The sequence below is a fragment of the Seriola lalandi genome, unplaced genomic scaffold (assembly GCF_002814215.2).
Source record: "Seriola lalandi dorsalis isolate HSWRI2012SDOR001 ecotype SW California unplaced genomic scaffold, Sedor1 jcf7180002054560, whole genome shotgun sequence".
NCBI classification, from domain to species: Eukaryota; Metazoa; Chordata; class Actinopteri; order Carangiformes; family Carangidae; genus Seriola; species Seriola lalandi.
Window position 1 is genome coordinate 628,941 of NW_019525113.1, and position 23,399 is coordinate 652,339.

General features: G+C 41.7%; 1 protein-coding gene and 1 long non-coding RNA gene across 5 annotated transcripts in view; both read right to left on the bottom strand.

Annotated features, from left to right (window-relative positions):
* eml2 (EMAP like 2) overlaps positions 1–17,204 on the bottom strand; it is a 30,425-nt gene extending 13,221 nt beyond the window's left edge. The window contains exons 1-4 of one of the 2 annotated variants that reach the window (XM_023416061.2): positions 16,969–17,204; positions 5,481–5,708; positions 4,420–4,537; positions 4,163–4,264 (exon numbers count right to left, since the gene is read on the bottom strand). In XM_023416061.2, coding sequence (XP_023271829.1) covers positions 4,163–4,264; positions 4,420–4,537; positions 5,481–5,708; positions 16,969–17,170 — 650 coding nt within the window. In that variant the 5' untranslated portion in view covers positions 17,171–17,204. Of the gene's footprint in view, positions 1–4,162; positions 4,265–4,419; positions 4,538–5,480; positions 5,709–11,761; positions 11,784–16,968 lie in introns of those variants that run through there. The other variant, XM_023416062.2, reaches the window with a different exon arrangement.
* A 2,399-nt stretch (positions 17,205–19,603) lies between these two features.
* On the bottom strand, positions 19,604–22,572 carry LOC147818575 (uncharacterized). 3 transcript variants are annotated; one of them, XR_015437848.1, is made up of 3 exons: positions 22,306–22,560; positions 21,418–21,547; positions 19,604–21,128 (listed from the first exon to the last, which is right to left on the bottom strand). It is a non-coding gene; the product is annotated as an uncharacterized LOC147818575 (long non-coding RNA). The 3 variants fall into 3 exon arrangements; XR_015437846.1 differs by lacking the exon at positions 21,418–21,547 and having other exon boundaries at positions 22,306–22,572; XR_015437847.1 differs by lacking the exon at positions 22,306–22,560 and having other exon boundaries at positions 21,418–22,293.
* Between the last annotated feature and the right edge of the window lie 827 nt (positions 22,573–23,399).

The following is a 23,399-nucleotide window of genomic DNA, read 5'->3' on the forward strand; positions in this document are numbered from 1 at the left end:
TGGCTGCACGAATACATTTGACTTAAATGTTTTGATTAAAACAGATTCCTCGTCATTGTATTTCATAAGAGGTGAGTCCTTTGAAAGTGCTTCATCCAGCTGGGACAGACTGCAGCCATCGCAGTCATGTAGGCAGAGGAGATGGATGCTGTGGTCTAAGTGATGGGTCAAAGCCCCCTGAACTGTGGGAGTGGTGGGAACAGTCAATTTCCTGGTCCATTATGACTGAAGTACTTCAGTGGCCTCAGTTAATGGACACAAGCGCATCTTCACTCAACTCAGAAAAAGAGGGAGAGAAAGAGAGACAGAGAGAGAGAGAGAGAAAAGGGAGAGGAGAGAGAGAGAGAGAGAGAGAGAGAGAAAAGGGATAGAAAAGGAAGAGAGAGAGAGAGAGAGAGAGAGAGAGAGAGAGAGAGAGAGAGAGAGAGAGAGAGAGAGAGAGAGATGATGATTTGATTTGACAAAAAGGAAAAGATCTCAATCTTTTCAACATGGTGCAGATTGTTTGATCTTTTCCCCTGTCAGAATTTGCATGGTTTCAATCAGCCTGAGGGAAAGTTATTTATTCAAGTTGTTAAAGCTTGTTGACTTTACAAAGGTTACACTGGGACCACAATATTAAGTATACTTGCTTTAAGATGCTTTAAATTTTCAGTTCAACAGAATATGTTTAAGAATTTTGTGGAACAAGACAGACTGTCCCAAACAGAGAGAAGAAAGGAGAGACACAGATGGAGCAAAAGTGATAGAAATCTTTTCCCTATTCCTTGTATTTGCATAAATGTAACTCTGTGAGATAGAATTCAACTCCATACAGTGCTCTATGATTTAAAGGACTATTACCCTTAACTTTAACTGGACTGAATATTAGATGAAATCTAGTCTCAGTGATATTAAGCTGGTTTTAGTGGTGTAAAATGCTTCTCTGAAACCAGAGACATGGTCAATAAGTTGGTTGCATGTTAAGCAGGAGATCCAATCAATGTTATCAGTGTTTCTACATGCTTAGCAGAGGCGGTAATCGTAACATCAGTCCCACAGCTGCCTCAGCAACCGCTCTGTGGTGATAACGCTGCACGGTGATCATAAAGAAACCGTCTCTGCAGCATTTTGTGTAGACTCTCAGATATAAGCTGCTCCTCTCGTTCAAGACATTAACAAATTCATTAGAATCTCTTTGAAAAAATGTGCAGCACCCAAAACAGCATCAGAAAATAAAACTACAGCAGGTGATGTGAAACCTGAACAGGTGTAATAACCTCACTGTCAGAAACAGTTTAACAGAACAATCAGGTAAGTGACAGAGCTGCTGAGCACAGCGTGACCGGTGGTCTGTCGCTCCACATTCACTCATCGCATCCATGTGTGTGTTTCATAACTGAAAAGAGACCTGACATGTTTGTTTGCTCCCACCATCACTAGAAGCCCAAAGACAAAAGCCATTGATGACACATAAGCATAAATTCATTCAATGTGTGTGTGACATGATGAGACACGACTTGTAAGATAATTGTAAAATAATAAAAACACATCCATTAAAGTCAGGTGTCATTTTTCTAAGCAGACTAACTTGACTCACTTGCCCTTTTCTTTCTCGTTTGAACTACACACAAAATTACGCAATTAAACTATGACTAATTCTTTTCATCAGACCTGATACTTGCCATTTGATCTGCGGTCCACAAACACAAATGACTCTTGTCTGTGTTGCGTTCGTGTTACTGTGCTGCAGCCCCTCCCCACAGCCACACAGCCCCGCAGACAGGGAAACCTACTGCATCAAACGGCTTGCGTGACAACAGAGTTTCATAAAACAGCACAACTTCCTCAGGCGGTCGTGAAGTCAGACTTCAGTGCCTGACTACTGGCTTTGTTTAGACTGAAAATAACCACAAACTTTAGATGATGACGCCTGAATGCTTTCTACCAACCGTCCACAATCTATCTGTGCAATCTGTCTATACATAATCTATCTATAGCTAATCTATAATCTATTCAATATTAGTTATACAACAAAGACTGTCTAGCTGGGTGTGAAACAAAACAAGTACTTTTTCTGACATTCATCCAGTTGACTTTAAATGAAGCATATGCATTCTGAAAACTGCTGTTACCATCTGGTCATCCAAAGACTGAAGCTACACAACTTTCCTCAAAAAATACGAAACATTTACTTCACTTTGCTACTTTTGTTTTTGCTATGAATCAGTAAGAGCATAAAAGCTTTACCCATGAAACCTCTCTGCTCAGTGTCTTGCTCTGTAATTATTGATTATCTGTTAAAGCAGCTATTTACCTGGAGGATCTCTTCATGTCTGCAGGTTTTCCGTTACAGTAACAGTCAACAGTGGAGAGCAGTCAGAGCAGCTCCTGTCCTGTCCAACAGCCACAGCAACACACAACTTCCTCCTTCGCTCAGCAAACTTTTAGCTCTGCCTGAGGAGGCCCCACCGTCCAATCAAAACGCACTTCCTGACTGTGGAGACCCACCCCTTCTGCCTGGTAACCACACCCCCTCTTTACCAAGAACTGCTGGGAATCTGAACCATCAGCAGAAACACAGGAAAGAGAGGGAAGGGAAGGAAAGGAAAGGAAAGGAAAGGAAAGGAAAGGAAAGGAAAGGAAAGGAAAGGAAAGGAAAGATTGAGAAAAGAAGAAATGGAAAAGGTGTGTGTACTGTGAGAGAGAAGAACACAACAACAGAAAAAATAATAGTCTGGAAGATGAAAGACTTAGAGGAAAGACAGGATTGCAATGAAAAAAAAACAATAGGAAGGTGAGTGTGTTTACAGTGTGTACTGTATAACCACAGATAATATAAACTTCCTCTTTGAGTTTGTTCACTGATGGCAGGTGACCCGTGTGTCGGCTGTGACACGTGGACACTTCACTGTCCATCAGGCTCACAGCTGTGGCAGACCAAAGACCAACAGCCTGTTAACTGTTGAACATAATACATGGTGACATCTGAGAGTTACTGCAGGACAAACAGGAAGTGCTGACTGTGGAAGTGTGGCAGCCACACATGATGATGATGACGATGTGCAGAATCCGTCTCTGTCCCGTCACACAGCCTGAATAATTCAAACCTTTCAAACATCCTGAGTGTACTTTCAAACTTTAAAAAATCTAAACCATCAGTTCTCGGAGCAGCAGCAGCAGCAGCTCCCACAAAAATACCTTCAGCAAAATCAGATACAGATGCTGATTAGGGGGGAGAGGGAGCTTTTTGTCTTTTCCTGTCCTTTTTATTTATTTAGCACCATACTGGATACAGTCTCTGTTACTGGATATCTGCCTTTATGCACCACTTTCAGAGGTGGTCAGTGGGTCACCACAATACCCAACAATACCATCACCCTTTCTACAAGGTAAGGCATATTTTACTGAGGAAGAAGGACTACTACTGTTAAATCTCATCAAGATGCAGAAAATGCAAATACTGTGCATTTATTTCAGTTAAAGTAACAGCTTTCAACCCTTTTGATGGTCTTAAACCTTAATGACTGTGAGAAATTAATATCTCAACATTATGGGCTGGTTCCATTTCAAATAAACCACTAATACAAGGCTTCAGTACCATGTATGTTTAATACTCCATCTTTCCATTTTCTATACCTGCTTATCAGGGCAGCTGGAACCTATCCCAGCATGCATTTAGAGAGAGACAAGACACATCTGCACTCATCATGTTCAGCACTCCGATATCTAAAATCTGATTATCTGAATATCAAAAATCTAAATCACCTTAAAGTTGCTCCTACTCCAAACAAACATTTTCACCTAAGCACAAAACCTTAAAGATACGTGCGACAGCCATAATCAGGATCAGTAACCAAACACTAAGCAGAGCAGGTTCTTCTGTCTGCCACTGATCAAACTGACCTGTCATCTGTCTGCCTGCAGACAGAGAGGTAACACAGCTCATTAAAACAATCTGCAGTGACCCTGAGAGCTCCTCCAGAACCCTGGTGACCCACAGTGCACAAACATGAAGCTTGTTAGAGAGGTTTTCATGACAACACTGGATACAGTATTATATTTTCTCTGGTACTGAATCATTGGTGAGTGTTTTATTTATTTATACAGTACTGAAAATGGATTCAGAAATACAGTGTATAATTCATATTGGATGCACCATCCATCAGGAGAAATGTGTTACCTTTTGCCACCGGAGGAGCTGCTGGAGGAGGTGGTTCGACTCCGACTCTCTGCTCCCATCTCTCTCCTCACCAGGGTGAGACGCTCTGTGGACATACTCTTCCTAAAGAAGGAGAGGAAGAGGAAGAGGAAGAGGCAAAGGAGAGGCTTTAGCAATCACATCTCCTCAATTCATGTAAAGTGTAAATGCAGGGATAATAAGAGCCTATGTGAGTACACAGAAATTTGTTAAAAGCAGTTTTCCTTTCGTAAGTTAACCTCTTAATGGACTGCAGCACTTCTTTCTTAGGAGATGAAGGGGAGGATAGGAGGCGTTTCTGTTGCACGTAGCCATTACTGAGAGGTCTGGAGGGAAGAGCCTGCAGGAGCTGACGCACTGAAACGTAAAAAAAATCATTAGCCTCATTAATCAACAGAAGATGTTGACAAATTCCCAAACAGTTTACACATAGCCCAATTTCAAACCTGACTCAAAGACTCCCTTTGGGCTGTGTGTGAGGTGGTGTTGACCCTGTAATCTGACAGTATGTGCATCCATGTCAAATTCCTACAAGTTTCCTGTGTTTGACATCAGGAGTGTCTGATGATTCTGACACTCAGACATCTGTTTTTGCAACATGCATGGTCAGCCACAATTTTCATTCCTTCCATTCAGTTTAATGGCTTTTCAGTAGTGATGGGTCATTTTCACTGGTGGAGAGCAGAAATAAAATGACGAATGAGGTGTAGTGTTTGTTAGCATTTAACAATCTACATAAAGGTTTGACACCGTTCCAGGGACGAAGACTCATGACTGATGAGAAAACTAACTAACTAACTAACTAACTAACAAGGACGAGGGGCTCTTTCTTCACCTGTTGCCTTAAGCCACATTTCAACCCAAAAAAAACCTGGAAGTTGTAATCCCACAGACTTTGCTCAAGGAACTAAAAGGTTCTTTCAGGACGCTGCTTGCCTGCGTTTCCACCGACGTCTAAAGACCCGGGAAGATTAGGCAAACCAGCCAGCTCACTTATGCAAAATTGGAGGCAACAACAAGCTGTTACACTCGAGTCCAGCAGGTGGCAGAAGACTAGACACGATGACACCAAATAAAGCGATGGACAGGATTTGTGTCGTTGGTACATCTGCCGTATGGTTTCTTCTGTAACTCCGTGTTGATGTATTGATGCAAAATGAATATGCAGCTACAGATTATTAAAAAATGGTGGCTGAAATAACACGCTTGAGTACTCAACCAATCAGAAATGTTAAGCTCCTCTCCAAAGGTATCTGTACTTTGGTAAAGTACTACCACCCCGAGCAGGGACTTGACTTACCCTTGGTAGGCGGTGCTGAAGCTGTGGTGGCCAGAGGTCTCCTCCCAGCAGCATGGACGCCTGGCTGCATCACCAGGCTCTGCTCCTCACAGAAGCCCAGTCGGCGTAGGGCATCGGCCAGAGCCGCCTTCAGCAGCTGGATCTCGTCTTCCTGCAGCTGTAACCTCTGCTCCAGGTGGGAAACCCGGTCCTCCATGTCCATGTTACTGCTGGCCGACACCGTGTCATCTGGACAGGAAGTCAGTGAGGAGAGAGGGTTTCAGTTTAAATTTTAGTCTGACTGAATATCAAAGCTCATGATTTTGTTTACTAAGGGCCACAATGGGCTGGTCAACACACACACTGTGATGACTACTACAACTAGCACTAGTGTGCAATAGATCACCATATATCACAGTCCAGCCGACAATGTTTTATGTAGTTGTGGTGCTGAAAAACAATAGCAATGATGAGATAAGATTATTTTATTATTCATAGGGAAATCTGTATCGGATGTCCACATTACTACCTCCCTTAGCACTTAACAATACGGTTAGCTGCAAAATGAAGAAGAACAACTTGACCGCATGTAGATGTGAGAGAGATTATGAAGCTGCTGCTTCGATGGTTGAACTTTTGGACTTGTTCATTCGGACATAAACACAAAGAACTGATTGAGGTCAGTGTGATGGATAGCTGCTACCACTGCTGCGGCTTTGTCAACCAATGGTTTTGAGTTTCTCAGGGGGATGAGACCATACAGGAAACTTAACTGGTTTTAATAATTTAGACTCCATGTGTGTGTGAGTGTGTTTCAGAGAGAAAGAGAGGGAAAACAACACCAGATACCAGGTTGTGTGGTTGTTTTGTTTGGACAGTGAAGGAAGGAGAGAAGAGAAGGAAAAAAAGAAAGAGGGATGGAGACAGAGTTGTCAACAACAGAGAAACAAAGCTTTGTGTTCTTCATTACATTGCCATGCATTATCATTTAAAGGTTCCCTGTGGAGTTTTTAGCCCTAACTTGTGCTATGGAGAAATGTTTTGATTAGCAGATCCTCATTTTGTTCGTATTGTTTGGAACCATGTTATTTGCATCATTATTTGCAGAGGGCAGAAATACAAATGTGAGAAAAAGATTGTTAGCATTCAGCATGTGTGTTCAGCTTCAAGGACAAACACAGTGGGTTTGGGTAAGAAACACCCAATGTAAACATGAATACTCCAAAGCATACCTTTCAATATCAATTTTGTTTTTTTTTTTAGACATACAGTCTTAAAGGTTCCATATTGTATAGAGGTTGATTTCTTTGTCTGTTTTGATTATAAAGCAGGTCTAGGTTCTTAAAACTACAAATGTATCTTCTTATGGATCAACACTTCAAATAAAACACAGGAAAAGTTTAAAATATGGACCTTTAATAAAAAATTTGAAAAAAAGTCTGCTGTAAATGGTGTTTATTTGCTTTTGTTTCTCAAATTGATTTCAATTGAATTCATTTGTTTGTTAAACATATAAATCATTTAATGACACTGTGTTTGTGATGCTGGGGCTGAGCTGCTGCTGAGTCCAACCGCCTCACACACCTCCCTCAGTCCCCTGCCTTCATTCCTCTCAGCTTGAACTCTTTCCAACCTAATCGTCCGCCATGCTCCCTCCCACCATGATGACATCACTGGAGGCCGGTCAGATTATCCAAGGCAAACTCCCCCGCGCAGATTATTAATCTGAGGCTCACGTTGACAGATTACGACCTGATAAAGTCAGAAACAAGTTGGAGAGAACATCTCGTGTGTCCTAAATTCTAAACCCTATCTGCTTTCTGTCCTAAAGCTCAGCAACAACCACGTCCTCATGATCAGAAATACAGATCCAAAAAAAGACTCACACCTTTCACAATATTACACCTACAGAGACAGAGGTGTCATCTGTTTGAACCTTGCAACTCAATGTAGTCAGTCTTCAATTACCCGTTTCTCTCCTAAAATGAAAGTAGTCTGATCTTTGTATGTACCTGCTGCTTTTATGAGTTGCTCCCTCTTTACAGAAAACAGCATTCCTCCACGTCCTTACACTGTTACCTATTGACCTGATAAATATCAAGGATCAGAGTAATGTGTTGAGATGGAAGTTCCTCCTTAACCAGAAATACAAAAACAGCAACCACTCAGCCAAATGTTATTTTCTTTACACATTTCTGTTACGCAGAACTGTCTATTGCAAAGGTGAAGCGGGACACCTGCCAAAAGCAAATTCTTAGCGCTCAAGCGTCTGTTTCAGAGGTTTTCTGGGACTTCTGCTAACCTTTGCTTCAATAGCTTCTCTGACAACTGATAACTAACCCAGACTTTCAGGAGGTTTTTACCCGCAGCCAAATTATCCACAGAGGTGTTCTCCTCTCCTCAACAAACGAACCAGGGGATTAAAACCGGTAGAAAGAAGAATAAAGCACTTTCATTTTAAAATCTGTAATTCACCGACACTGTTCGGCGTCTCATAGCTGAGCTTCTGGCAGACATCCACAACACTGACACATGCACAAAGGGGACATGATGTCAGTGACAGGCGACCAAATCACACAGACCATGATTAAAATCACATATTTCTCTTTGTTGGAGAATTGCTGCAAACATTTGGGATAATTGAAGCATACAAATATATATATATATATATATATATATATATATATAAAAAACATAAGTCTAGTCATTTTAATGGGGAAAGTTACATATTATAACTTTAAATGATACAACATCTAAATACCAGTGCCCATGTCTCAGGCTGGATGAAAGATAAAACAGATATTTTCGGTCTCTCATTAAAAGAGACAAAAAGAAAAAGAATAAAACCCTCACACACTAAAATAACCTAAAAATAAAACTAATGGCTGTAACTGAGCAGACTCTTAATATGATAATCTACCATCAACTTCCTTCCTTGTTATTATTAATGCAAAGGTCACACTCATCATGTGGACACCGTTCAGAGCTTTGAGCTGCACCAGTTTAAAGTATTAACTTTAAACTTTAAAGAGCAGGACACTTCCAAAAGGGGTTTTACAGGACACACAGCTTCGGTAGGCGCTACAGTGCTCCCAGCATGCATCACTTCACCAGTGCAAACTGAGCTGGGGGACACAGGTTGAACTGTTACTGTTACTGTATCACATCTCGCAGTCAAATGAGACAGGAAGGGGCTACAGGGAAATCAAGCTTCAGATTTACATACTGAAATCAAGCTCAGTGGAGATTTGCATGGCAGGCCTGCCTGATGGACTGACGGCACAATGTTTACATAGCCTCGAGCCATTATCGTTGTTTCTGTTCCTTCATTTCTCCAACTTTCAGCATAAGTATCCGATGTAATTATTAGGCTGGTTTATACAAAAGGACCTCTGCCTTTGTTTCATGCCGGAAATCAGCCAGTTTTGTTGTCCAACATCACAAACAGATGTTGTGCTCTGACCACAGACCACAGCTACTGAGAAAAGGAAAACATGTGCTTTTTAAATATGTTAATAATTCAATTAATCCTGGTATTATATTCCACAGTTTCCATTAGAATCAAAAAGGAGGGTCACATCTGCTTGTCATAAATAGCTTCTAAAAAGCTTCCAGCTTGTAAAAGCCTTTCATTAGTTTTCATTGTGGTCTAAATGTTGTTTCAGTCAATTTCCCATTTGAAAGTTAAAATTTAAGACACTGTAAATTATTAATGGGGAAACTAATTTCCAGAGTATTATTGCCATGGGTTTTTTGTGAAGTAAAAACATACAAGTAAAGTGATGTCTCACCTCCTAAAGGGAGATATTACATGAATAAACTCTCTCAGAAAAAGCTCTTCTTACTGTCCTGACTATGCTAAAATACTCAGCATTACTACTATCTACCACTCTGCACAAAAACCATCATAGTCAGTCATGGTAATTCAAGAGCAATCCAATGTCTCATCTGTGGCAGAAAAAGTACAAAGTCTCTCTGTAATCAAATACAGGGGATGTGAAAAAATCCCACCAGTACAAATAATTAAAACTCAAACTGAGTGAGCAAGAGTGAAACAAACAATCATAAGAAACAGTCCAAACTGAAGTAGGAGAGAACAGATTGTAGGTGGGAGGAGACAGAGAGTGAAAGGAACAGAGAAAGGACTCAGAGTGGGAGAGAGATAGAGAGATGAATGATTAATTTTTAACTGACTACAGCGATAATCCTGTTTATATAAACTGCTGTAACCATTAGGTGAACTGAACAGAGAAACCGAAGAATGAGGAAGAGAAAGCCATAAACCAAATGAAAGACAAAGATAAAGACAGTTTTACTCTCCTGAGTAGACTGTGTCTACACTCATTTAGTATTCATTATTCTACTACACAGCAAATACAAATACTGTAAAAAGCTTCAGAGAGATTCAACAGGTCCTCTAACCTGAACAACCATATACTGTAGGTCATTTATCCCTACCCTTGAATACAATCCAGCGACAGATGCCGTCATGGTAACAATAATAAACACATTGTTAAGTTTGCAAAACGGGCGTGGATAAAGGAAACAGCAGTGATTATCAGTTTCACACAGGACATAAACGGCGCTCTCCTGTGTGAAAGTTTTTCATCCGTCCATCCCAACCTCCTGCTAAAGCGAACTCTGTTGCTACTACAGCCACTACAAGTCGTCTAACAATAAAACGTTACTAGAGGTTGAAATAATCTGCTCATACAGACGACCTATAGGATCATTTTTATAGGACGGCCAGTGGGACACAAAAGTTTGTCCTGAAGGTGGCACCAGAGAAGAGGTCATGTTTCTACTTAAACTGCTGTTGGGCTGTTGTTGGGCTCTGCGCCACACAGTCGGGGTGGATCAGCTGTCACCAGTCTGAGCTGGACTGAAGCCTCAACTGAGCTTATAGCCTGTTTGCATGCAAATGCATTTTGCATATATGTTTAACACAGTGTTTCCCATTCATTGATTTATTTGTGGAGGCCTGCCACAATATCAACATTAACCACCATGTTGATATTGTGGCGGGCCGATGGACCGAGCACCGGGAGACATCTTGCCGCGTTGGTGGGCTGGTGGACTGTAAAAAAATCCATAAAGGTTTTACCATCCCTGTGAGTCTGTACACCAGCCCTCTCTGTGTGCATGTCATTCTGCTGCGTCTGCCAGAACTGGCCTCACTGGCCAATCTCAATATGTGATCAGCCCTCACCAACCAGACCCGAGTTGAAGAGGGTTGTTATTCGTTTGAAACATGAAGCAATGGAGCCATTTATCCTGTTCAGTGATTTATTTGTCACAAAGTAGTGGAGCACCTTACATACGGTATTATTTAATGATCGAGCCGCCCAGTCAACTTCCCCCACAAACAGAATCTAATTCTCCAGGAAACACTTGGTTGTATGTTTAATATGTTTGTTTACTGTGTGATGTTTTATATCGAAATGCACTTTGTTAGCATGCTGCACTGAAAACAAAATCCACTGATTCTGGTCATGTGGTCGTGTTGTGATGTTAGGATTCTAACTTTTGCTATGGAGGAAAATTTATCTCGCAGTGTGGAGAACCGTAAAACTTGTGGAACATTTAGCATGTTTAGTTTGTGTTGTAACATGCTATCACTTAGCATTTTTAACACTTAGCATAACATGTGAAATGTTACATAGTGAAGAAGCAGAGCAGGAGAGAAGGATACAAGATGAGAGAGAGAAGAGGAGAGACAGAGAACAAACAATGGAGAGATCAGCAGGGTTCACCTTCATCTCCTTTACCGTCAGGACACCTGTTTAAAAAACGCTGCCGAGCTGGCTACTTTTCAATTTGCCCTTGAACACCCCCCCCCCACACACACACACACAGACACACACAAACCAGAGCAATTGCTTCTCCTTATAAAACCAGAGGCCACATCTATTTCATATTCAGCAGGCAACACACACATACACACGCACAAGCACATACACACACTCTCCATCTGAGTACAGACATTCTTGTAAAGTGTGATTAATTAACCAGCTTACATGAGACTGGTACAGACACATGGCTGCTATCAGGAAACTGTCAAAGCAGGGATGGAGGGGAGACGGATGTAAAGATGGATGATGAAATGCAGAGGGGGTGGGCTGTGTGTGTATGTGTGTGTGTGTGTGTGTGTGTGTGTGTGTGTGTGTGTGTGTGTGTGTGTGTGTGATGCTGGAGAGAGATGGACAATGGGAGGTCAGTGCAGGGCAATAAGAAAATTGTAGGCTGCTGAAATATTCATGGTGCAGAGAAGTGATGAGGAAGGTGGAGCTTCTCTCACCTACCTGCCATCGTGCCACGCCGAGTGCCTGGTCACTCCTCCCGTCAATCAACCAGTCAGTCCACAGAGTAAACGCTCAGTCAGGTTGTCCACTTGCTCTCACTCTTTCTCCCCTGGAGGCTTTCTGACTCGGACTCCCTCCCCCCTCCTGTCTGTGGCCAGCGGTCGATTACTCTCTCTCTCTCTCTCTCTTTTACACACACACACACACACACACATACACAGTCTCTCACACACACACAAACTCATCTCCCATCCTCTCCTGCTGAACCACTCCCTCCTCCATATCCACTTCCTTCAAACTCCCTCGCTTCCTGGACCACTCCCTCTTCCTCCCTCCATCCCCTCCTCCTCCTTTTCGTCCACTCCTTCACTTTCATCCCTCGTCTCCCTCCTCCTCCTGTCTCATCAGCCATGGGCAGACAGAACCGACCCAGAAGGGGTGGAGCCTGGCTTAGAGCCAGCCACACACATTCACTGCAGCAGCATCAGCATCTGTACAGCCAGGCACCACCAGGAAGAGATGCTGCAGAGCCACACTCCAGGATCAATGACACACACACACACACACACACAAAAGATGAAGGTGATACCAACTGTCCCGTTACAGATATTCAGATATTTACATTTTCACATAACAGGCTGTTATGTGAAAATGTAAAAACTCTGCCACAGAGCTCCACTGTTCTCTTCTAACCAATAAAAACACACAAACATTAGTGATTGGCTGGACCACAGCTGCGGGGCCTGCCCTATAACTGCGAATGTCCCTGACTGACTGATCATATTTCCACCGTTGGTCAGCAGAATGCCACGTTGGAGTTTCTCCATTGGCCGTTGCTCTTCCCAAATGAATTGGTACAAATAGGTTCTATTAAGGGGCCAACTCAGCGAATTTGTGGCCAGATTTAGAGACTTTTTTTCAAACAGACTGGGTATAAACATGGTATATCATGTAGATTGTGTATGGATGCCAACCAGGGGCTTAGGGCTACACCTCGTCGCCTGCCTCTAATACAGGCCTGTTACCTTCCGCAGTTGAGGTAGATAAAGGCCCGGGTCACTTTTTGAGGAAATACAGTCATTAAAAATGTGGATCCCAGACGGCTGGCTGTGAGACAGAATAAGAAAAATTTTATGTCACTTCTGATTTTCTCTCTGAGAAATTATTTTACAAGTAAATAAAACCGAAAACCCATCGCAGTCTTTGTTTTTAATTCATGTGTTTGGTGATTTGGTCGGACAGTTTTAAACTCAGGATTTCACGGGAATCACTGAGTGACCAATACATTGTTGGCGTTAGTCTTTTTTTGACAATATGAAAAATACAGAATGTCTACAGTGACACTAAATGACATTTAAATGCTGAAATACACCAATCTTACCAAAGTGAATCATATAATGGGGCTGGAAAAGGAAAGTGTGCCCAGCCTTATCCTTTAACTTGAACTGAAGGACTAAACACCTTGGAGATACAATTTTCACCAGACTGTAGCAAGACACTGAAGCAAAATCAAAGATGGATTTTTTTCTCTTTTCGTCCACAGTAAACAAAGTTGGTAAATCACAGGGCTGTGCAGCCGTACAATGTACCATGACTGACAGCTCTTATTGCTGCTACACTCCACTGATTCAATCATCAGTCATTTCAGTCTACAGCTGAAAGAACACACTGTACTTTGCACTGCTAACAGAAGGCACGTATGGTACCGTGCAGGTTGCACACCATCTCTTTAAACTGTGTTCCTGATGTCACTGTGCACTGTGTTCATGGCTGTACCTACATACAGAACTGCATATAGTAAGATGGACACTCCGACAGCGGCTGAACCTCTCGACAACAGGTCTGAGTGCAGTTTACTGAGGCTCAATGTGTGAGCTCTGACAGTTACTCCTTCCTGCCATTTGGAGTTGCGGTGTGTAGTTTTGCATGGTGCAGATTTAAGTCATTTAAGTGATTGTAAAAGTATTAATTTAGAGTTCAGTTTCCTACTGTATAAAAATTAATTAATTAAAATTTAATTCAAAGGGCAATGAGGAAGGAGTAAAAAAAATATTCAAAAGTCTGTTGAACAAATCCTTAGCATTTGTTTTAAGCTGCCTGGAGTCCCAGGTGGGTAGAGTTTACCTCAGTGACATCATTTGAATAAAGCCATGAAGGTTGTCAGCACTACAGAAGCTAAACTAACTCATTATATTGCCCTCCGTGACACAGAACACCAACCGTGAACCTCAGTACAATAAAACTATAAAAACTGTAATGGGTGTGTGTAAACTGTGTTTGGCTGGAGATGTGACCAGGTGGCCGAGGAGAGCAGATCTGATGAACATAGACGATCTCTGGTTACAGTGAGAGGACAGATGGTAGAGGAAGAAGAAGAGACAGACAAACTGAAAGAAAAGGAAAGACAGGAGGCTGATGGAGAGACACAGACATAAAAAAAAAAGACAAAGAAGTTAGCTGATTGAGGCTCACTTGGCAGATGCTGCACAGCAGAGATCAACGTGCAAGACAAGACGACACCTTCCGAATACAAACAGGATCAGCTCTGTTATGCTGTTTGCATCAGCTGCAGCACAGTCCAACACCTCTTCCCCGTCTGCCTGGCTAACTTCATGTTATTCTCAGGTCTTGTTAACACTTCACAAAGGCCTATTTTCAGCATCAATTTCAGCACCTATAACAGTTTGAACTGTTTCTTATTCTTGTGTCCTAGTTCAAAACTTAAGTTTTTTGCGCCTACAGCTCACCACCCAAAATCAAGTGTCCCTGCATGAAAATGGTTCCAACACTGTACAGCAGGTCACTATACTGCATGGAAACCAAAGAGTACAGAAAGTGATTTCACAGGTTAGCACCCTCTTGTCCGGGTGAAAGTGTGTTTAAATCAGTTGTTTGGTTGCATTGGAGGCCGGCAGACTCTTGAGCCTAGATGGCACATGGGGGGGGGGGGGGGGGGGGGGGGTCATACTCAGTAAAGATACTGAGTTCAGTCTCAAATGGCCCTGGGAGAGTTTGACCTCTGACCTCTGACCTCTGAGTGCAGGGAGGCAAGCAAAAAGAGATTTCTTTCCTTTGGGCATCAATACAATTTCCGGAAATGTCAGCAATCACATTCAGACCCGTTTTCCTACACTTGTAAGGACCTTTGATCAACTCAAAAATAAGCCCCAAATGGCAGCTGAACCCGTGCAGAAATGAGGATAAATAAAAACATCTTAATTTCTGAGGATTTTCCTCATCTTTCTCTCTTTGAGAGTGTTCAGAAACACAGCAACCCACACCTAATTACTCTACATGTGTGTCAGAGGGATCAGAGTTACTGTACAAGAACCTGTCTCTCCCTCCTGCTCCATATCTGCAGGTGTAATTTAGGTTTAATTCATGGCAGAAATGTCCTTCAATTAAATTGTCTAAAAAAATAGGAACGTGTCACTTCCACGACATAGAAATAACCAAAGTAAATTAAAAGTACTAGTACTTAAAAGCACTTTGGTAATTGCTCGGAATATATACTTTAATACTGTTATTCTGAATTTAATAAATTGCCTCACTGATTTAAAAAATAAAACGTCATCCTACGCTGGACAAAAAACAGTCAGCTTAAGCAGCTGATCCCTCACTACAGGACCAGCTGTCCCTCACAAGCTCTTCCTTTGACCTACGTCTGACATTTTTCACACAACATTTTTATCTTGCCTTATTCTCTCACATGAGCTCAGCTCCTGAGATGCTTGTTGGGCAGAGCCTGTGCGTCTGTCTCACAGTTTAACTGAAATCGTTGTGACCTGTGGAGCTGCAGGAGGCTTTGGACCACAAAACCCACCAAATGCTTTGAATGGCACATGTTACATCTTGGATCACCAACACCACAGCATTGATTAAATTCCCATGACCCCTTGCTGTCTCTCCACCTGCCGCTCAATATGGCTGTCTGTGAAGTTTAGTAGACTGCAGGGACGGTGAGTTAGTCCACAGACAGCTCTCTCAGATAACAACATCAGTTTACACGCATTTACAACTCTTAATGATATTTACACTGTGTTACACACAGAGAAACATGGCGTCTACCTTGCTTGAAATAACTGGAGAAACCATCACTACCTTGTTCAGCTGACAGAGACGCTCTTTTTTAAAAAAAATAAATGAAATAAGCCACAAAGCTCCACAGTCACCCCAGATATGATCAGGCTTGCATTTGCATTATATTTGTAAAGCAGGATGTAAAAGATAAAGAGACATAAGGCTGCAGGAGCGAGAGGAGATGCAAATGACCATCGTGGATCATCATGTATTCAAATACGGAAATGAATCATGTTCATAGATTAAAGCTGGCAATATGTAATCACCATCCCTCTACCTAGTTGATGAGTGAGTAGTGTTTTCTAGAGAGCGTTTTGGCCTGTGAGGAACTTTAGTCACCTGATATCTCAATAAAAAGGAAGATATCAGCCTGATTTCTTCTACATTTCACTGTCCAATCCTAAAAACACTGCTGTCAGACCATAAGACAGCAAAACTCTGCAAGTGTTAAAACTCATTTCTCATTTAATGTAATGGGTGGAAAATGCACGAGGAACAAAAAAAAAAAAAAAAAAAAAGAGTGAAAAAACATAATTTGAAATATAACAGAATAACGGAAATAGTTTGACCTAAAGTCAGTCTGTCCGGGAAAAGTCCCATTCAAACACATTTCACAGAGACATGTTTGTTTTTAATTTAAAATACAGACTTAATATAAAATAATAAAAACTAAAATGGCGACACATTGTTAATATTTTTATGTACTTTCCAAAGGTAGTGAGCCTAAAAGTGGTGAAAATAAACCAAAAAATTATCGATAAAATTAAGGTAGACAAAAGATTTGAAAAAAAAAATAAAATAGAAGCTCTGAGAAATCTGAGATGACAAAATGGCATTCATATATGACGCAGCCAATCAGGCTAATTTGCACAGTCACTGAATATTTTAGGTGAATAAACTGGGGAATATTTTTCTTTCCATCGAATAATTAGCATTGTCAACAGGCTACATTAATGGGTTAATTTAATTGCATCTATCTAAACACGTTTTCAGGGCGCCTAATGAATAAATGCAAAGTCTGTCTAGACATTTGTGACTCAGATGAGAGCACTGGGACTGTCTGGCTGGAAGGAGCTGGGGCTCATTTTTCTGTTGTGTCTGATGAAGTGAGATGAGAAGCAGCTCACCGTTGTTGCAGTACTGTAGCAGCAGGTTGGTGCTGTCATACAGGCTCCCACACGAAGCTATCCTCTCCGACATCCTTCCCTCTTTTCTTATCCCGTCTTTCTCTCCAGCTCTTCCTCCTCTCCGTCCGGTCCTTTGTCCTCCTTTCACCCCTCTGGACCTCCTCTTCACGCCGTCACCCCTTCCTTTCTCCCCCACATTCATAAACAGACAAACACACACACCTTTACCTGCCTCGGCTTCCTCTCTCCCGCTCCTGCTTCGCTGCAAAGTTACACATTACATAAAAAATTACACTTCCGCTTTTTGATTTCAAAATAAGAGTTATATAGACCGTGATTATTTTTGTGTTTAATGTGTGCGCTTAAATCATCGAATATTATTTCAATAACATTTCATTGACTGGTACCATTTGAAAAGGCTACCCCCCCCCCCATCCATTCATAAAAATGTTCATTTAGCCTGACACATTTTTATATTCACTATGTGCTGTTCACCGTTCACTTCAGTTTAACACTGTTCCCTTTCTCACACGTGTTCTGCTAAGAGCAATGTATGATGTTTATCATTTTTGACTACAAACTGTCAAACATTATTCTCTGTGGCCATGTCAGTTCAACAGATGCTTTGGTTGTACTTCTTCTCTCTTTTATTTTGAAGTGAGAACGCTTAGTTTTCCGGTAATCTAGGTTATTCTCGTTATTTTGACGAAACGTCGTCGCCTGTATCTGCCGTACCGCTGTTACTATAGCAACAGCCTCTCCACCAGCCCCGGTTCGTGATGATTGGAGGCGGGAGGGAGACAGAAATGAACATCACTGAACAAAGTGCAGTTTTTTTAATCTGAATAACACCGGAACTGCTGGAGTCGGTTGCAAACACGAGTCTTACAACCGCCTGAGGCTTCAATATGTGAAAAGAGAAAGGTGATTCTGGTGTGGATCACCTGAATAATTCATTGAGAAACGGTGTGCTACACCTAGCGCACGTGTTTGTAATTGATGCCAAAGACTATTCAAGCATGCTTAAAACGGAGGTTTAACCCTTTCCTCTGTAAATCATGTGCAGGAAACCGACCATTACTGCTTTAATTGCTAAAAGAGAAATTAGTGAATTAACCATTTCAGACCGTGAATAAAGCGGTGTTCCCATGCAAAAGGTAAAAAGAAAATAATAATATTAATAAATTTCAGCTGACTGGATTTCAACCTGTCAAAAACACAGTCACATTTACTTCACTCCACAATATTACCACATCTCTCTATCATTTCATGACCCTTTGTTGAATTTTCCTTTGCTTCAGCAAAGTCACATTTATTTTGGAACTATCTAGAGGAAACGTATGTTGTCAGATCTTACTTAATGTATTTTGTCTTGATGTAGGTCCTCACTGTGACCACTGAAGGACAGTAAACACACAATTGATATGATGTGAGGATCTCTGGACCAAAAGTTTTGTTAAAAAAACTTTTAATTCCTAATTTTTTTACAAAATCAGTGTGACTTTATATAATACACGCATAAATACTTAAGCGTATCGATATTAATGACTGCGCTAATGTTAACAATGTTTGTTAGCCACGAGTCTTCTTGCTGTTCCTTTCTATGATCATGGGTAGGATTACGGTCATGTCAGCCATCAGCATCATCAGTGTAAAGGCAGATACCATGCTATGCTAACACTTATGCTTTTTGTATGTTTTTTTCTTCTAATGTCATATTTTAACATCAAAACTAACATGTTTTTAAGCTCTGTGAATTAATTTAAGAGTGTGTCATTGTGGTAACTGGATTTATTTAGAATCCTGCAGGGCAGTAAACACTCAATTTCATGTCAACAGTCAACCCTACCAGCATTATGACGCATTATAACATGGTCTAGACAGGTAAGCTGTTGTTGAAGCACATCTTTATCAATACAGGTTTTACTAACTACACTGTTACTGTTATTACTAGTATTAGCCACATTAATAATGATATCTATTATATATTGATATTAATAAGGATTTTGTTTATATAGTGCTTTAGTTCCTCACTGTTGCCACTGGAGGGCAGTGGAGCCAATAGTGGCAGATGTATTATCAGAACAATCTTAACAGCAAAACCATCTGCATGTATAGACAGTGAAATTTTACTGACGTTTTCTGTCAAAAATAAATCAGAAATTAATTTATAATGAAAAGAAAGCCAATATTCCATTAACCTGCAAACTCTATGTAGAGAGATCGAGCTGCAGCAACACAGCACAGACGCAGCCAGTGTGAACACACACGAGCTTCTCCACAGTTGTTAAGTAACGTCAGCTGCCACGCTCATGCAACGCAACGCAACACAACATAAGCAAGTAATGTAGCTACTGAATTCACGTCCTTGAAATTAGACCAAAATGTGTGTCCTGTGGTACATTTATCATTGTTAGCCATGAATTAAAACTCTTAGAAAGTCTTGGGCTTTTAAAGTTTCTTGAATACTTTTGATTTTGCCTTAATATAGGCCTATCACATAAATAAATGATTACCATGCCAATGTTTGGCTTTTTTTTTCCTGCACATCACGTATTTTAACTACAATAATTTTTTTTCATTTTGACATGCTGTATCAACATATTGGACAAAAAAACACACAAAACACATGAAATGATTTTGCAAAATTAGATTTTTTAATTACAAAAAACACAAACTTGCTAAATGAAGCCTTTTAAAACGATGGAGTCAGGTTCTTTTTTCTGTCCTGCGGCAGTGAGTGGCTTTCTGTCACCTTGGCACAGGCAGCAGGAACATGGTCGGTGCTCCTCTTGATGGGAGCTCCTGTCTGGTCCACTCCACACAGCTGGGACACCAGTTCCACCAGGATGTTCTTGTGGCTCTTGTGCTGTACCTGCTGTCCGTAGCTGAGCTCACGGTGCAGAATGTAGGCGTTTGTTGTAGCAATGTCCACAAAGTGCAGGAACAGGGTGCGATACCAGCGGGCAGTCCTGCGGTGGGTGTAGTAATATTGGATGAGATGGTTTGATAGGTCAACCCTACCCATGTTCTTACTGTAGGCAATGATGGGGGTGGGAGCAGCTTTCCACTGCCCAGTTTGCATTTGCATCCTTCACTCTCCTCTGCACCGTCTCACCAGACACGGCTGGGTGGATTGTGGAGCACACCGACACCTCCCGCTTGTCCTTCCACTTCACAAACAGCAGCGCCCCCTCTCTGATCCATCTCACTGTGCCTCTCTTTGCTGTTTTGGTGAGGGCATTTGCTCTCCCATTGGGGCACCCTTTGCTGTTGTGCCTGTAGGTACCTCAGGCTCCAAACTTCTGGATTTTGGGACTGGTGTAAAAGCTGTCCACCTAAATATGGTATCTGGCCCCAAGATATGATGGCTGAATGAGGCCCATGACAGCATCATGTGACAGTGTTCACTGGGTGTGTGAGACTTGCCTCCGTACACGTTGAAGTTTATGGTGTAGTCATTGCTCGTCTCTGCCAACACAAAAAGCCTGATCCTCCATTTTGTGGGCTTGTCCTTCATGTTTTGGGTCATGCCAGTTTTCGCTCTGGTTGACACCATTCTCTCGTCAACTGCCAATTCCTTCCTTGGGTGGTAATGTGCTTGGCAGGCATTGCGGATGTCATCATACGGAGGCTTGATTCTGAACAGCTTGTCATATTGCAGTGTTCCCTTCTTGCTGTCATTTTTGACAACATCCTCTGGGTCGCTGAGGTAAAGGTTCCATGTTATCGCTCTGAATCTGTCTCGTCATGACAGTGGCTCGAAAAGGCACAGACAAGATGTGGTTGTAACTCCATCAGTCATAGAGACTTGGTAGTAGTAGACACCATTGCTGTGTATATGTGGAGACCAAGGAATTTGTTGAGATCCTCCACTTCAATGTCAGCCCATTTGTACATCTTTCCCATTTCCTGGTTTTGTGCTGCATGCTTGAAAAAGGTGTCACAATGGTGAATGTGTGGAATGTGTGTTCACCTGGGGTTCAACTGGTTCGTGGCGCAGTATCAGGATCATTAGTGGTATTCCTGGGCTCGGAGTTGTAGTCTGGCTGTGCTGACTGGGCTTGTGGAGATCTTGACCCGGCCTGAACCCCCCTCTTCCCATGTTACCTCCATGGAGACCTCTGTGTGCTGTTGATGCTGCTGGCAGCTCATCATCTCTGTACATGACAAAAACACATGTAAAAATTATTCAAAAATATGTACAGGTAGGTATACTCTATATACACATACATAAATAAATATAGAGGAAGAGTTAAGTCAGCTGCACATCCATGACATGGCGCGTTATCCTGCTGGAAGTAACCATCAGAAGATGGGTACACTGTGGTCATAAATGGATGGACATGGTCAGCAACAATACTCAGGCAGGACTGATCCATGCTTTCATGTTTGTAAGCCAAATTCTGAGCCTTACATCCGAATGTCGCAGCAGAAATCAAGACTCACCAGACCAAGCAACGTTTTTCCAATCTTCTATTGTCCAATGTTGGTGAGCCAGTGCGAATTGTAGTTTCAGTTTCCTGTTCTTAGCTGACAGGAGTGGCACCCGGCGTGGTCTTCTGCTGCTGTAGCCCATCTGCTTCAAGGTTCGACGTGTTACTGTTGCCTTTCTATCAGCTCGAAACCAGTCTAGCCCTTTTCCTCTGACCTCTGGCATCAAAAAGGCATTTTCGCCCAGAGAACTCCCACTCACTGGATATTTTCTCTTTTTTGGACAAGTCTCTGTAAAACCCTAGGGATGGTTGTGCATGAAAATCCTAGTAGATCAGCAGTTTCTGAAATACTCAGACCAGCCCGTCTGGCAAAAACAACCATGCCATGTTCAAAGTCACTTAAATCACCCTTCTTCCCCATCCTGATGCTCGGTTTGAACTTCAGCAGATCGTCATGACCATGTCTACATGCCTAGATGCATTGAGTTGCTGCCGATAATCTAATAGGCAAATGTGATTGGTCTATTAGATTTTTGCGTTAACTAGCAGTTGAACAGGTGTACCTAATAAAGTGGCCTGTGAGTGTATGTGTATATGTGTATATGTAAACTCTCTTCTTCTATGTGTACATTACGGTGGCCCTGAGGGTTGTTGTGTTTCGCCTATTTGCATGTGTTTTCTTAAATTGCAGTGAGTTGGGCTTCAGGGCCACCGTAGCACGCTGTGTACGTGTGTATACAGTAGGACTATGTGTACATATAGTCAGGATTACTCAAGAAATATGCACAGGTAGGTATACTGTATATATACACACAGAGATATATAATGTATATATATGCACACATAATAGCCCTAAAATAAAGAGTAATAATTAAAACAAAAAGCAATAAGTTTGTCTCACCTCTCGTCGGCAGCATGTTCAACGTTCAGCGGTCGCATCTTTTTCTGTGACACAAACTTCTCCACCTCCGTCGAAACACTCACAATTCAGACTCCGAACTCATCAAATCCGAAAACAAGCACAATAAATACCCACAACCTACGGCTAATCTTTCCCTCAGAAGGTTTGTGTGTGTCTGTGGAAATCTCCTGCTTCCCTCTCCTGCGTCTTCCCACAGTTCCCTCCCCCTACCTGGATTACTCAGCCTGTAGAAGTCTATGGTCTGTAGAGATGAGTCTTCTTCTTCGATGATTTAACGGCAGCTGGCATCCAAGTAGTTGCATTACCGCCACCTTTCGACATCACTCAGCTCCTCCTTTCCAATTGGTGGTGGTAATGCACCAATTCGCTGTTTGCCAACTCAAACTAAAGAAATAAAGAATAAAGAAAAAGAAGATAAATGCAATGCATTTTGCATATTTTTATGCACACACATAACAAATATTTTAATCTAAAATTCATATCATTTTATTTCTGTTTATACTTGGTCTATCTGCATCAAACAATAAATGGTATATCGTTTGAAGACAGCACTTTCAGCAATGATCCACGTGATTTTTTCTCCATGCTGCAACGTCTGGGGTCTTTTCCATGAAGCAGGTTTAAGGGTTCAGGGTTGAAGGTTAGATTCTGAGTCCAGAGTTTGTTAAACCTGCTTTCTGAATAGACCCCTGGAATCAGCCATGTTATTTGTTAATGCAGTGTTGTAGTTCTCACTGTGACCACCAGAGCGCAGAAAACCGCCAAAATTAATATTTTTATTCAACTTTTTGTTGTTGTTTCTAACTTTTCCACTTCATGTATGTGTATGTGCACAGTACTGTACAAACATTCTCTGAACTTTAGATATTTGTATTCTTAACCATCATGTTAGGGAGGCATCTGATCAGTCCAGATTAATTCTACAGCAGGACAATGACCCCAAACATACAGTTATAAAGAACTATTAACAGAGGGTCTGGTCCCCACTGAGCCCTTATCTTATTACATGAAGAGACAGAAGACACCAAGACAGTCTAAATCCACAGAACCACTGTAGCAAGATGCTTGGAACA